The 15,897-nt window shown below is 31.8% G+C and overlaps 1 protein-coding gene across 2 annotated transcripts; it reads left to right on the top strand.

Moving 5' to 3' along the window:
* The first annotated feature begins 1,934 nt into the window (after nt 1–1,934).
* Nucleotides 1,935–14,876, top strand: CPG21 (cuticular protein glycine-rich 21). 2 transcript variants are annotated; one of them, XM_073084822.1, is made up of 4 exons: nt 1,935–2,194; nt 2,815–2,980; nt 4,487–4,926; nt 14,620–14,876. In XM_073084822.1, exons 2-4 carry the CDS (start codon nt 2,960–2,962, stop codon nt 14,777–14,779), a joined length of 621 nt encoding a protein of 206 aa, XP_072940923.1. In that variant the 5' UTR covers nt 1,935–2,194; nt 2,815–2,959; the 3' UTR covers nt 14,780–14,876. The 2 variants fall into 2 exon arrangements, with proteins under 2 accessions (XP_072940923.1, XP_072940924.1); XM_073084823.1 differs by lacking the exon at nt 1,935–2,194 and adding an exon at nt 2,455–2,683.
* Nucleotides 14,877–15,897: the final 1,021 nt, after the last annotated feature.

Genomic DNA, 15,897 nt, shown 5'->3' with positions numbered 1-15,897 from the left:
TTTCGTGCAAAAAAATCAACCGATTTTGAAGGTGGTAGACCCTCAGTGCTTGGACTCTGTTTAATAACACCACAGTTAAACTGTTGTGTTCCGATTTGAAGGGTTTGGTAAGGGAGACACAGTTATCCGAGGCATGGCTGGAATGCCCAGCTTTCTCCACAGGGGTAGCGGCGCATTTGTGGACACTTACCATCAGGTGTACTGCATGCTCGTCTACTACTCCGATATTATAAAAGAAAAGACATCATACAACACCATGACTGATTGATTGATATATATTTGAAATGTTTATTACTCAACTAGTAATATTGTATTGTCGGAATCTTCCCTACACATCCACCCTAAGTGTATTTTTAATGAATAGAATAAAACATAATATATAGTTATTAAGACATACATAGTGATTTTTTGCATGTATGTCGAAATGCCCCAGCCGGGAATCGAACGAGTAAACAATAAAAGAAAATTTAATCATGAAATTGTAATATCTGTGTTGTTGTTTACCAAAAATAAACTGACTACAAATATATTTTTTTTATATAGAACAATACGTAAAAGTTTGCTTGAAAATATTTATAATTAAATTAGTTGACAAATTGTATCGTATTTGTCATTTTAAACACGCGATATGACTCACTTGTATGGAACGTTTCAAAAAATAAATGAAAAAGCTGTTATAAAACTCGTTTGTGTTTAAAGATTTAGGTACTTATTTTGTTTATGTTATGTTGTGCAGTTGTGCCATAGAATCGATAGTGTTAATGTGCTATTATATATAGTAATATATTACAGGGTGAATTTTTCATATGGGCCTTCAGGGTCAAATCCGAAACTATAAGAAAGCTGAAAAATGCTGAAAGCAGTTACGAAGCCGATTTTGACAAAAAATAAAACTGTATCATTACTTGAAAAAAAAGCACACCCTTTATTATTCGACCACCGGATAGTGTCGCTTATATAGATCAAATTCTGAGAAATATGGATAATTGACAAACTCAAGGAAAAGGTTCATTTTAAGTAAAATAGATTTTATTAAGGGTACAGAGGAAAATTCGTATTTTCTTAAAAAATATAAAGCTACTATTAGACGAAAATTTGTCAAGTGTCAAACTACGTATTATTTTACATATTAGAGAAGTAGTTAACGGACATGCAGTCCAGCTGAAGTGGCACTGATGGAGACAGAACTAGGTGTGGCAATGGTCCCTCCGAAGTCTAAGTACAAAGTATTTTACCACCTTCTGATGATCGTATTTTCGCACACACATTATAAATTGAAAGTATGACAAATAATAAGAGAATAAATAAGTTACAAACAGACGAACTAATCAACTCTTATCACATATCATGTATACAACTTTTAACAATCAAAGAAGATATATTATTAGTCGTTATTCCTTTTATGGACTGGTTTAATATATTCGTATTGTGAAATTATATAGAGCACCAATTTTTCATGTCATGAATTTAAAATATGGTGTTTACGATTTTTTAGTACGATTAAAAAATCAAAATAATTTCTACAATTATTCTCAGGTATGAAATGTTTCTTTCGTGACACTATAACTTTTTAATTTTATGTCATAAAATTTAATATGTGTTCCGCCTTTTTTGTATAAATAATTAGAAATATGCTAAAATAGACCAGACTATTTAAAGTAATAACTTTTTAGTTACCATATTAATTTTGCAAAACAAGTTTTAACAATATTTTATATTATGAATATGGTGAGCTGTCGGCGGCTAGCTTAATTAAGTAGCCGGCGCCGGTGCGTAACCTAGTAGAATATGTAAAGGTAGCAATAAAGATCCGTGTTCTCGATCGTGTTGAAAACTAATAACAATGTTAATTTCCTTTACATACGTGAATTCGAAAGTTCCAGGTGCGTAAGGCGATGTCTTTTTTTAATATTTCTTTGCGCCTCCGTCGTCCAAGTGTCGTCTTCATACCAATCTCAGTACCACTCCTTATTGGTCGCGACGCTCCTGTCAGACTAGTTTAGAAGATATAATTCGCTCAAATTCTGAATATAAATAAGCAATTTGGGTGATATGATTCTTTGTGTCTTCCACGTCAAATTTGTGTAATGTGGCCATGCCAAGATGAGTGAATAAGAATTTGACCTTTGCGTGTTGGATCAATTTATCTTTATTAGGATATGGACATAATGCACTAGACGTGAAGAAAACATAGGTAACGTCCAAAGTTTTTTTTAATTTGTTAATGTTAAGCTGTTACAGTAGCATAAATGTTTACAGTTATTATTTTGTAGAGATTAGCTTTATTAACAGTTACATCAGTATAATTAAAATAATGTACATGTAGACCCCTACCTAATAATAAGGTCATCCGTATGTCTGCATACCTAAGTATATAATGTTTAAGCATTTTACGACCGATCAGTTATATTTTATGCAAATTGATTCTTTGAAGTAGGTAGCTCCTCTTGCGGTCTAATCAAATTATGAGAATTACGACCTGATGTGAGCCAGTCGCCTTTGAGTTAGTTCTGTATACATTGTTAAGATTTAAAGTTTTGTCACAATTCAAGAAAGTGCAATAGTGAGTGATCGATACCGTAGCACATTAGCGCCACGGAATTATCATTATAATGATATGAGCTATGCAAATTCTTCTGCCTGACCTCGTCACACCTGATTTTAGGATTCTGATCCACTTTTGGTATGTCTCGAACAAAATTTATTATACATTTAAATGTTAATTAAGGCAATGAGGAATAAGATATTTTTTGACGAATATTGGCTGTTATCTAACTAAAATACTGCTTACTTATGACACATTATCTGATCTAGTTTCAGATCTAAAACATAATCTGTGGAGTAAACAACCTGTACTGGTTGAGGCGTGTGAAAATTATTATTAGCAACATTAAGTATTTAAAATAATAATAGCTGTGACTCCTAATATAGCTAATAGTAAAGAAATTAGAGAAAGAATATGAAGCAATTTGGAAATTTTGTAAGTAGCCCGTTTTATACATGATTTATGATTAGTGTGCTTTTACGCTTACTTAGATAAGTTTATCAGTGTTGAGTGCTTTTTAGCTTTAGTATATGTTATTTATACATTTAATGGTGCAAGGGTAGATAGTTCAACATAGTAACACCGAAATATTTTTTAATTGAAATGTATAGTTATGTTGAGTATGATTAGATGTTTTTTAGTTTTCTTAGTTGATAGTAATAGTAGTGAGGAAATCTGCATACCTGAGAGATTTATAAATAAAATCTCAAAGGTCTGTGAAGTCTGCCAATATGGACTTGGCCAGCGCGGTGGACTATGGCCTAATCCTTCTCATTAAGAGAGGAGACCCGTGCCCAGCAGTGGGACAGTAATGGGTTGTTGATGAGTCGATAGTAATATGATAGGATTTATCATCTCTGTGTAGAATATTGATATTGTATAATAGTAACGTATAGTATTTAATTAGAAAGATTGCAGTTATGTTATTAATAGTTTAGTTAGTGAGTTCATAAGCGTAGGTTTCCGTAAAAAGGGATGTATGGTGTGACTCCTCTACATTATTGATACTTGAATTATGGATTTGTATGTATTAAAGGCTATTTAGTTTAACTTCTTTATTTAGTACCTTGTTTATTATTGAATATTTAGTTATTCAGCTCTTTCTCATTTTGAAATTTATCTGCCCAACCTAACTAACTGGTAGTCGTGAGAGTAATAACTTGATAATGAGGATATTGACTTTCACAAAACACGGGTTAAACACAAACTATTTTCTTAAACTAGGTTTACTGCTGATATGCCCGTTTTGTTATTTTGTCCTGGAAAATGATCTCTTTCAAATTACTATAGACAGTAATGCATTTCCTTTTGTATTGTCTAAAGGGTAGATTCCTAGTGCGAGTTAAATAGATTATGGATGCTGTTCCATTTAATAGAATAAACCATTACTTGAGGATAACTTGACTTCACTTACGCCACGTACTAATAAATAATCTGCCCAATGATCTGTCTACTATAGATGGAAATTTGACCATTAGAAATTCTCAGGATCAATATCTTTGGTAGGATAGATTGATGATTGATTGATTGTTTTAGTAGGCAGGAATTGTAAAATTTCGACGATTGGATAGATTCATTATAAAGAATGAGCGTTAGGTGGTTTTCCCTTATCCGGGTTCGATCACCCTCATTTGGACTTTTTTCTGTCTCATACAAAATATTTGACCTTGTTCTGGGTATATCTTATATTGAATATTAATTAACATATTAATGACAATATTATTAAATAGTTTTCCAGTTATGTTGCTGTTTAGGTATAATATGACATAATTTTACACAGGTTTTTAAATATTCTAAATACCTAATGTAATAAGAAAAGTAGGTATTAAATGTGAAAAAAATTAGTTAACCGAACTGTTCATACAATTTGAAAGATTGAATGAAAAGAAAAGATTCTTTAGTAATCGAAATAATCTAATAATATAAAAATTGTCATTCCAGATTCTTCTAATCTCCCTTTGGGCCCTCGTATGGTGTTCGCCGTACGACGACGGAAAATACAAACGTAGAAATGACTTCGATGATGGAAAATACTATAGGCCTTTAGATGAAGGGAAATATGTACCGGGAGATGAAGGAAAATACACATACATTTACACACAAGGAGTGTGGCCTTTCGATGGGACATACAAACATTTAGAACTGGGAGACTCTGATGATTATATAGGATTTAAGATATACGCACCGAGGTTCCCGTACATACATAACGTGATAAAGGCGTTAATAAATAAATACGTCTCACCGGACAGTTTAATTTACGAAGAATCGGAAAGTGGTGACAATTACTTCAACAAAATTTTCGAGGATAACGAGGTTGCGCTCAAGTGTAACATTTTGTCTCCAGAGGGCGAGGCAAAGAATGAAACGGAAATCATCACAACGTACGTATCCAACATTTTTCTACGATATCATAATCATTGCCTGGGTTCATACTTACAGTTATACGATAAGTGTATAGAATAACTGCAACATTAAGCTAATAGAGGCTTCCGATGGTTCGTAAATCTACGGATATATGTACGGACTGCAGAGCAACACGGGTAGCCACGAACCTTACCAAGGCTCTACCGTCCGTGCGTGTCGCATTGTTAGTCTTGAGATTCAAAGCTATTTTACTCTTACCATTTACCATCCCTAAATTAAATGGGACGCAAAGTGAGAGCCATCTCTTGGCTGACCCGACGAACCGCTACGGACTCGTCTTCACCACCATTTTTTATACGCGAGAAAACTCTTCATAGGTTTCTCTCAGCACCGGAGAGGATATGCCGGTCTCCTGCTAGCGGTAATCCCACGGTGTTCCTCTGGACACCCTTTGTCGAGACCACTGTAACACTAGTAGAACACGTCTGCGGTCCCGACGGCGTTTAACCGCATCCGGGCCCTTCTGGGTTCGGGGTAAAGCTGGAGCTCATCGCTCATCTTTGAGGCACACCGAGCGCCACCTCCATGCTTGATATTGTTTTTGGCGTCTCTGTTATGGGAGTCGGGAATGGACTTAGGGAGCCCTTTTCCTACTCCTGGTTGTGTCTGCGGATAGGTAGGACTGGGGATTTTTCTCTTTCTCGTTAGTACTAACACCAACAACTCTCTTCACACGATGCATCTGTGCAGGCTGGTTTCCACCCAGGAACCCTTAGAAGCCAGCCTTAATTCAAATAGGTACAATCCATTCAAACTGAATCATAATACGTAAATAATCTGAAATTGACTTCTTACTTCTGTATTATTTGTTGTATGCAGTAAATAACGATGGTCTGCTGAGACAGTTTAACATCAGATAGGCTGCATGTCCGTTAACAGTTTCTTGACATAAAAAAAAACAATAGTTTCATGTAACCAATACGTATACACCTGATTTGATAATTACATTTTGAATTCAGATAAGATAATTATATAATTTAAATGACAGTACCAAAACAGAAACAAGGATAATTGACTAGTATTAAAGCTTTTCTTACCAAAACAAATAGTAGTCTCTTAAATATTTTCCTTAAATATATCAGGTAGTCAGCTTGAAAATAATAGGTATATTGTAATTTAAAAACACGATAAAATTTGCCCTAAACATAGTACGTTTAGTTTTTGTGTTCTCGTGTCGAAAACTAATAGAATTTTGTATTGCCCGACTAGGTATATAAATAGTTTTCAAAGGTTGTATTCATTGACCTAACGACAAATTGGTCGGTTAATGGTTGTAATCCCCCGTTTTATATAGCAGTAACCGTGGGTGTGATGAAATTCTGTATAATTTTGACCAAGTATGAATAAAATTTAAATACGTATTCCATTCCTACTGAGGGTCTTAAGACCCCGGACACAATGTCCGGTATGTATTTACACAAACACATATTATTGGTTTTAGATAGATATTTTTGATATTAATCTTAAGTGATTAATTTTAATAATATGAATTATTATTAATTTTAAAACTTCTATCAAGCTTTTGCTTTCTTTGAAAGTTCCTAAACTAATGCTGAAATTAAGTCACGCATTCATACACAGTTTCATGAAAAATTGTGAACTTCGCTGCGCCAGTGTTAATTATTTCCACAGACTAAACAGATTTTAATTTTTTTTGTGTACTTTTTGTGATGGGTAAAAATGTTAAACTCGCGTCAGGAAAAATGACCTGATCGAAAATTCGTAAGACACTGCAAAAGTCAAGATGTCAGCCAGTGTCAGTATAGAAAAAATATGTCAATGAGTGTCAGTTTTATTTTTTATCTATACTAATATTATAAAGAGGAAAACTTTGTTTGTTTGTTTGATTGTAATGAATAGGCTCATAAACTTCAGGACCGATTTTAAAAATTCTTTCACCATTCGAAAGCTACATTATCCACGAGTAGCATAGGCTATATTTTATATGAAATATATTTGATAAATAGATTTTGAGGCGGTACAAAGTTTGCCGTGTCAGCTAGTTTATTATATTTTATTACTCAGGTTAGATTTCGAAAGCTTTCAACTCTGCCGGCACTCCCGGAGTGCAACCCGTTGATGTTTTTTCTACTTTATCATCATATAAGTATTTATTAAATTGACATAAATAAAAAAATAAAAATGGTATTAACCGTATAGAAAATAAGGCACTAATAAACGTAGTTTCAAATTCATATGAATATTATTTTAAATGATGAAAGTAAATGATACATAACACCGCATTGATCTTAATTTTATTTTTATTAAGAGTAGATACTAAGTCAGTATTTAAGGATGCTAAATAAATTCAACATATTTTATATTTTTTAAACAATTTTGGATTCAATCTTATCTCACAAAATTTATACGAAATAAATCTGTTCTCAAGCTTTAAATGATGCTTTATTAAGGCAGATCTAGAATATTTCAACAGGTTATATTCAGACGTATAAAAAATATTTTAATTGCTATCACGGTCATTATAATTTTTTTGTGATTACCATACCTATATATTACGATTATGTTTAAGTATTGCAAGTTTAAGTTTAATGCGACTATATTGATAGTAAACATTTAGTTGATTTGAACAAAGTAATTATCTATTATGAAGGAATCAATTTTAAGGACTGGAAGTATTTTTTTTGGTTCATCTGTTTATTTGAATATCTGTCTTAGATTTAAATAATGGATATCTTATACAGTGTATATAAAAGTGCAGTGCGAGTGCTTGATGCTGCAATATTTTTATGGCAATAAGTATGTTGACAGTATCAGAAATGTCGAAAATATATCGGAAAAAATTATATCTTTTATTATTTTGGCATTTTAATTAACAAAATACTCATATTTTACTCAGTTATTTTATTCAAAAATATGAATTTAAAACTGCTTTTTTTAAACTTTAAAATTCTGCAAAACTCTCACAACTTTCACAAAGAATATGTTGAAAGTTTTTTAAATTAACTGACGTACGAGTAACATAACCTAACTAATATCACAACACATTACCTACAGCATCGTAGCTAGCTTGTGAGAGCAATTACATGTAGTGAAACATATGGGTAAACTAGTCCTTAAATTGAGACTTTTTTAAATGTATTATGAGCTCTACGACCATAATATGATTGATAAACGATTAATCGGGATATTTTAAATATTGTACATTCCATAGCGACTTGTAAAATTATTTGTTTTCTTTATAAATTGTATAGTTATATGTATATATATAACAACAGAATACTAGTGATACGCCAGTGATTATCTTAATATCCATGGGAAACGTTATGAAAATATACAAAGTATAATCAATGTTCTAATTAACGAACGTGCATAAAAACGCGATAAAGATATTTGATGAGGTGGCGATACGCTTTTGTCATTGCGATATTAATACAAATTCAAAGGTGGTAGAACCCTTTGCGGTTCGACTCCGGCGGCACCTCCGCCACACCTATTTCTACCTAATAACAGCAGTGTTAGGCGCTGCTGTGTAGTCCTCAGGGGTAGCGGCGCATCTGTGGCCGACCTCAGGTAGGAATATCTAATCCTATCTGGGGTTGATTACCTATGTCCATGGGCGGCAGTAGCCACTTACCATCAGGTGGACTGCATGCTCGTCTGCTACTCCTATATTATAATATATATATATATATATAACATTCCGTTGCGAATATTATTAAATCAACTAAATTCCAATGTAAAATGTAAATTCTAGCGTAAATATCACTGATGTTATCAATGAATGAATTTCATGGCCAATTTGTCATGGCATTGCCGTATCGTGGATATTGATGAAACGAATTTAAAGTTTATGATAATTTTAGTAATTAAAATTATAACCAGATCATATTTCCGGATCGTCTCAAGGAATGCGGATATGTCAGAAATGTTATTAAGAGACGAGTATTCCGTGAATCCTTGTGAATGACGTGGAGGATGAGACCTGTTTCAAAGTATTGGCATGCTTCAATTCAATTTAGTTAAAACTGATTTCAATAAATTGTCGATAACGTTAAAAATAATATTTAAATGAAGACATGTAGTGGACAAAGAAAGAGCTATATTTAAACAAAGCATATACTGCGTTGATTACAATATAACAATATCTATTGTTGCAAGGCCGTACTTACTGAAAGATGAACGAATGATGACTTACTACTAACTACTTGATATAGTGTTTTTAATAATAAAACATATATCAAGTATTTTGTTATTAAAGTTATGTGCAGACCTGCAAAAGTAATTAAACGTCGTAAAGTTCCAAAGGTAGATGAACACTACGTTGTCAAAAGTGGCTGACAGATCATATAGTGGCGTTAGCTATTTTTGTACATGTTTAACTACTTGTGATGCGTTAGTGTTCATTTAATTTTGACGCTTTACGATAATCTAATTATGATAGTATGGTGTGTTCAGATATTTATGAGCGATTTTTTGTTTAGTTATTTTTAAAATTTTAATCTGTTCACCTATTTTTGAAGCTGACTGTACTTACATATTTTTGGTTCACAAAAAAGTATTTAGGTATTTTCAAGTGGATATCGAATCGATCGCAATCAGAATCAAAACGATACGACGTTAAGTGTTTTTATTTTTGATAAAATGTTTTAGGCAGTGAAATAATCCAGTACCTACTTTAGCTTATTGATGTTACTTTTTACCTTTGATAAGTAGATGTACTTCGCCGCCTTGAAATTGAATGAAGCCACAAAATGCTGATTTGTCAGTTATTTTTTAAATTCTTGACATATAAAAAACGTTTTTAGAGAAAATTTACGAATAAATAACTAATACTGCGTAATTAACATAATACATTAATAAGTATTTCAAATATTTTAGGGAAATTTTAACACGGTGGCAAAACTTTTTTACGCAACTATTTTAATTCTTAAAACTGGTTACATTTTCTTGTTAGGAGTGAGTATCTTTACTAATCTATGCTTTTTACGTATAACTAAAAATATGTCGTATGCACTTGGTATTACTAATTTAGATAACTTAGTTATTATTAATATAGATTATTTATTTATTTATAACTTCATTATTTCCCAAATAAAAATGTTTTATATTAAAAACAATTTGTGTGACCTATGTGATTAATTTTCAAGTATCCACTCTACTATTAAGTATACTACTTATACCGAAGTAAGTTTTATTACGGAAATGTAGTGCAAGGTTACATGTTAAACCAAGTTCAAAATAGGAGGTTCTGTATCTCTCTGTATGTTCTGTGTGGAGGTTCTCTATATATTATGTATGTTTGTATGACCGCGATTTTGTCAAAAATACTCATTTTAATTGCATGGGCTTTCGTTATAATCTTCCGGTTTCAATTGTCTGTTGCTTTTGGGTGTCACATTTATACTTAAATAGGTCATAGATTAGTAAAGATTACTCGCTCCTAACAAGAAAATGTAACCTTTTGACAATTGTTACTGTCAATTATTTTCGTGTTTGAAAAATATTTAAAAAATGTAGTTTTTAGATCAGTTGAATGAAACGATATTTCTTCGCACTTTTTATTCGATTTCGTGTCTTAACTGCGCATGTCGGCATTATTCAGCGTAAATTACACCATGACAGCCATTAAACTGCTGACAGAATTGTCAGCCGTTTAAGTCAGTTCCTAATGGCTTCCTTCAATTATAAGGCGATGAAATATCTATACTAAGATAGTTAATTTTATCAGGCGTTACTTTGCGGAAATCCATGCTATTAAGTTAGTAGTAGTTAGTATATGTATGATGGTATATTTGTAGCGGATTGTTGCGAAGTAGTTTTAATCTTAAATTAATATCTATACTTATCTATGAAGTAGATAAACATGTATAAAAAAGACTGTATTAAGATAATGGATAAATATTGCAATGTTATTGTCTTTGTCATCTATATCTTACCAATGCCTCGTTTCCTTCCTCGGTTCCTATCGGAAACATTACCCATGGCCAAGAGTAAATGTAAAGTGTATGATTTATGTTAGTTCCTAACAAATGTTTAGTATACAACAAAGTAACACATTAAACGTCTTTTCAATATAGGAAGTTATATATCTCAAATATTACTTACATTTGAAGGTGGTAGAACCCGTTGTGGTTCGACTCCGGCGGCACCACCGCCACACCTATTTCTACCTAATAACAGCAGTGTTAAGCGCTGCTGTGTTCCGGTTTGAAGGGTGTGGTAAGGGAGACAGACTTTTCCGAGGCGTTCCAGCTTAGTCCTCAGGGGTAGCAGCGCATCTGTGGCCGACCTTAGGTAGGAATATCTAATCCTATCTGGGGTTGATTACAGATGTCCATGGGCGGCAGTAGCCACTTGCCATCAGGTGGACTGCATGCTCGTCTGCTACTCCTATATTATAAAAAAAAAAAAAAAAAAAAAACAACATTATATCCTGTGACTGTTGTTCTTGCTGTAGGATGTTAGCCATGAACATCTAACCGATCTTTTTATAGTTTGGAGTATAATAAATGTTATATCTATACTGAAATGTGGGTTTCGGTTTGTATAGATCTCATCTATCCACAAAGGTTTCCTGCGCGGTCGTAAGTTAAAAGAGGGTCAGAGTCAGTAAAAGTTCATGTGCGTTTCTTTGCACGGCAGGCACTTTGAACTCTACCTCGAGTGTAATCATAGGAAGAATGTAATTAAACCATGTGCAAAGGTTTATGGTTTTGAAAATATTCAATGTAGATTTGCCACTAAGGGAGCTTATACACGAGAGACAGTTCATGTCGATAAGTTTAGACATCACTCCCTTTCAATCGTGTGTTACCTTCCTTAACCTCTACATTAATCCGCATTGGATTGCAGTGTGGTATGCTTTATACATCCCCAGCTATGGGAAGGTATGTGCCCAGTAGTAAAACATAAAAACAGTTGCAGCAATAATAACTGCAAATAATTCCATTACGAAGCATAGTGAAGGATATTAATTAGCATCTAATAATATTATATTTAATATGAAATGCAGCCTTTAAAATGCATGTACCATAAGTGTAAACAAATAAATCAGATAACTTTATTAGAGGTTATGAATAATAAACCGAGGATTAATAGTAAGTATGCTATTATATACTATTTTTAAATCATACTTGCGACGATTGTTAGGAAAACTCGATGAATTATTATTTTATTAATTATTTGAAGTGTACTAATTAGGGGACGCTTATGTCCACAAAATATTTAATGAATGGACGATATTGGATGACAGTTTGTCGATTATTATTATCTGTTGTTATTATCTGTAAAAAAATCGCATTATAAGAAGCAATCTTCATCCCTCACGCCCAACGTCATCCGTTAATTATTACTAACAAATGCATTTATTCATTGAATTGTGCACGAATAATTAATCATTTGCATATGACACTTCTGAAATAGACGATGTTATGTACTGATTTAATCTTTAGTTTAAAAAATGTGATGTTTAATATTTTTTATTGGTTTGCTAATTATAATTGTGGTATGTTCACAACTACTTTTATTGTTTTTTATGACAAATATTCGTACTTTTGAGCCACATAGAAGCCTGGAGGTTTTAACGCGGTGAGTGGAAACTCATTTTGCATAGGTACCTAATATACCGTCACACAACATTTTGGCTTATGTTTTATTTTATGTCATTTATTTACGAGTATGTTCGTTTTTCGTTGTTATTTTGTTTTCATTAATTTTTTCTTTTATTTTATTTTTACCAGATAGCTCGTAGTGTTTGCAAGAGTATGTATGACGTATGTATGTGTGTATGTATGCATGTTGATGGATTTTAAAATATTGTTGACGGATTTTGACATAGGTATTATTATTTATATAACTACTAAAATCAAAAATAATCGATAAATATTATTGAATAGTATTTAACTAGCGTTAATTTCTTTCTATTAAAGTTTGATGAAAATCAGTTTTTCTTTTGAAATATTTAATTGAAAAAAAAATCTTCATATCCTAATAATAAATGAATCTGGGACACATTATCACATTGACTAAGGCTCAGAGGTGGTAGCCTTCGCAGAATATAGCACTCGCATTTATGTTCGAATATAAATACATTATAATTATCTTTCAACATATAGCAAGTTGTATAGGTATATGATGCGCCCATGATTAGTCTTAATAAATAGAAAAAATACGTGTGGCACTCGGAGACTGCCGCGGTAAAGCTATTGCATAGCATTTTTTATCAACTTATGCAATTACAATTATATATTTATTTTATTTATGCAGTATTTTTTTTCTTTTTTCTTTGTTTTTTTTTCTTTGATGTTAATTCAAGTTACACTTTGAGCGTGGTGACCGATAAAAAAACATTTTTTTTTCTTTTATTAAATAAATGAGATGTTAATATCTATTGTTCAAAATATTTTTATTATCTTTCAATACATATCGGTTCTTCAGGAATATTGAAACTATAGGTTTATGGTAACTGAAATAAGAAACATAAGTTTGAGACTTGATATCTTCTAAATATCTGGAAAATACCGCGTCAATGGTGGTTCTATATTTTGTTGTGGATTCTTGTGGATCATTATTCATATTCAAATTCAATATTTTCGAAAGAAAACTTGTCAACCGCTCTGATTTTTTATCAGCGAAGTTGATGTTGAAATCGCCAGCCAAGATAAGTGGAAATTTATTACCCTTCTTCAGTGTACTCCAGTAAAGTGCGATGAATAAAAATCATAGTGGCGTTTTGATTTTGTACTGTCAAGTCTGTCAGTTGTAATTGTACGTTTAAAAATTACAAACACTCTTTTACGTTATTTTATTAATCCAGAATTCAACATAGCTTATATTGATAAAACATATTATTTGGATAATGTGGTAATATAATTTTGAATTTTATAATGGGAATAAAAAATATACTTCACGCAATTTTAAGATTTCCGCACGGATTATAAAAAAATGTGTATTACTGCCATCTGTTTTCAAGTTGACGAATTAAGGTGTTAGGAATTTTCGTTACGGAATTTCTCGATTCGGTCGCCGCACTCAAAGCCCGCGATAAAAGCTATGCAATAGCTTAAAAAGACGATTAGCGGAGACTAAAATAAGGTTGCTACTCTTGTTACGTCAAACTCACGGGATGAGTCTTTCTTTATAGCTTCTTATAGGACGTAGTTGGAACTTCTTATACGCATCGCTCATAGGCAGTGCTGATAACATGGGATAGTGGGCAAAAATATTCGAATCTTAACGGTATCCTTTTTGACCGGATACATTTTCAATATAAATTAAAATATTATAGTATAACAAAACTGTATGATGTATATATAGGAGACCTGTAGCGTACTCTTCCTTCCTCCTTAGGCCTCCGACAAGGTTTAACAACTGGTAACCAATGATAATCACAGAGACTAACAGCTTAAAGCGCTCTACGGAGCAACGAGCAAAGTTAGCCTATTAACATCCATACAACTTATCACCACGATGTTGTTTAACTTTGTAGATCGGTTGAAATCTAAATAAACCGTGAAATTAGGTTCTTTTAATAAGGCGATAATTCAAAAGCCATACATTTATATGACATATATTAACATAATAATATGTCAGTCCTTTCAGTATGTAATCATGTAAGTTATCTATAAGTCTATCATAATATGAATAAAAGTAAATTAAAACATACTCTTTAATTTTTTTTATTGTTACAGGTACCCACCTCAATTGAAGGTGGAGAAAGGTGAAAAGTTAGGATCAATTTATAGCTTTAAGGGCACGAAAGTACTAAGTACGGTGAAGAATGCACTAACAAATAAGTTAAAACTCGAGTATGAAGTGATCATAAGAGTTGTGGAGGATGTAACTGAGTAATTTAAGATTTTAGCGTTTAATAATCAACTATTCTCTACGGATGGCTTCCACGCGTAACAGAACTTTAAATTATAATAAACTATTTTATATAATCAAATGTATTGTTTCATTGAAAAAAATATTTACTAACCGATACACGATATTACGGAAACTTGTATTATTATAAAAGTAATTATAACTGGAATGGTTTATGTATACATATTAAAGAGCTACATGCATTTATACATAGTTCTATACAAATTTGAAATACAATATTTATTGTAAGGCCAGAATTACACAATATAATTTTAGTATTTTTGTAGCTTTAAAGGTTATCGATAACTTATACTACATCCTTAAGGTATATTTACTATAGGCTGTATGATGACACACAAACACAAATATTTAAGAATTTTAGAATTATAGTCTTTAGATCAAAACAAAACAATTCGAGATGTCACATAATAAGTTATGAGAACAAGCCTACGCAACACGGATGCCACATTTGTTTGTTTTATAGAATTTCTATGGTGGTTCTGTACATGTTTTTAATTTAAATTATATGCAAATTATATATGCAGTAGTTTTGAGTATATACACACATAAGATAGTAATTTTATTTGATTGTTAAATTATAGGCTGATTGATTATTTTTTGAAATTTACAAATCAAGCATAACAATGAAATTAAGCTGCTTCATTAAAAGAAAAACGAAATAAACATCAATTTCAATATGTAATTTAAGATTTAATTTTTAAACATATTTTATTCACGATGAACTATTTAACTTATAGACCACAGATATTAAATATATAGGACTATAGAGTGGACATTGTGAAGATTTTCGCCTAGATTAATTTATTACTAGTTTACTAAGTAATAAGCTTTAACGTCTATTAAGTAACTTTAACAATAATTTATAAGATTATTCATATTTTTAACCGAATATTTCTAAATAAAATGAAATAGTACATTTGCATGAAATTCCTGGAACGCATCAACTCTACATATTTAAAAACTTCGTTATGAATTCTTGCGCATTGAAGCTTTAAAATTATTCAATTTCGCTAACTTTTAAAATCAAAATCCAATCATGAACTTTGACTTACATCAATGATATTAGATAAACATCATATATA

The sequence above is a fragment of the Epargyreus clarus genome, unplaced genomic scaffold, assembly GCF_041222505.1.
Source record: "Epargyreus clarus isolate Ecla_fem2 unplaced genomic scaffold, WU_Ecla_fem_2.2 ptg000021l, whole genome shotgun sequence".
Classification (NCBI taxonomy): domain Eukaryota; kingdom Metazoa; phylum Arthropoda; class Insecta; order Lepidoptera; family Hesperiidae; genus Epargyreus; species Epargyreus clarus.
This window is presented reverse-complemented; position numbering and strand designations above follow the sequence as displayed.

Bases quoted from the DNA above. Each gene is read 5' to 3' on its own strand.
- CPG21 (XM_073084822.1), top strand. From the start codon at position 2,960: ATGAAGCAATTTGGAAATTTT. The intron at 2,981-4,486 runs GTAAGTAGCCCG...TTGTCATTCCAG, and splicing joins TGAAGCAATTTGGAAATTTT to ATTCTTCTAATCTCCCTTTG. The intron at 4,927-14,619 runs GTACGTATCCAA...TTATTGTTACAG, and splicing joins GAAACGGAAATCATCACAAC to GTACCCACCTCAATTGAAGG.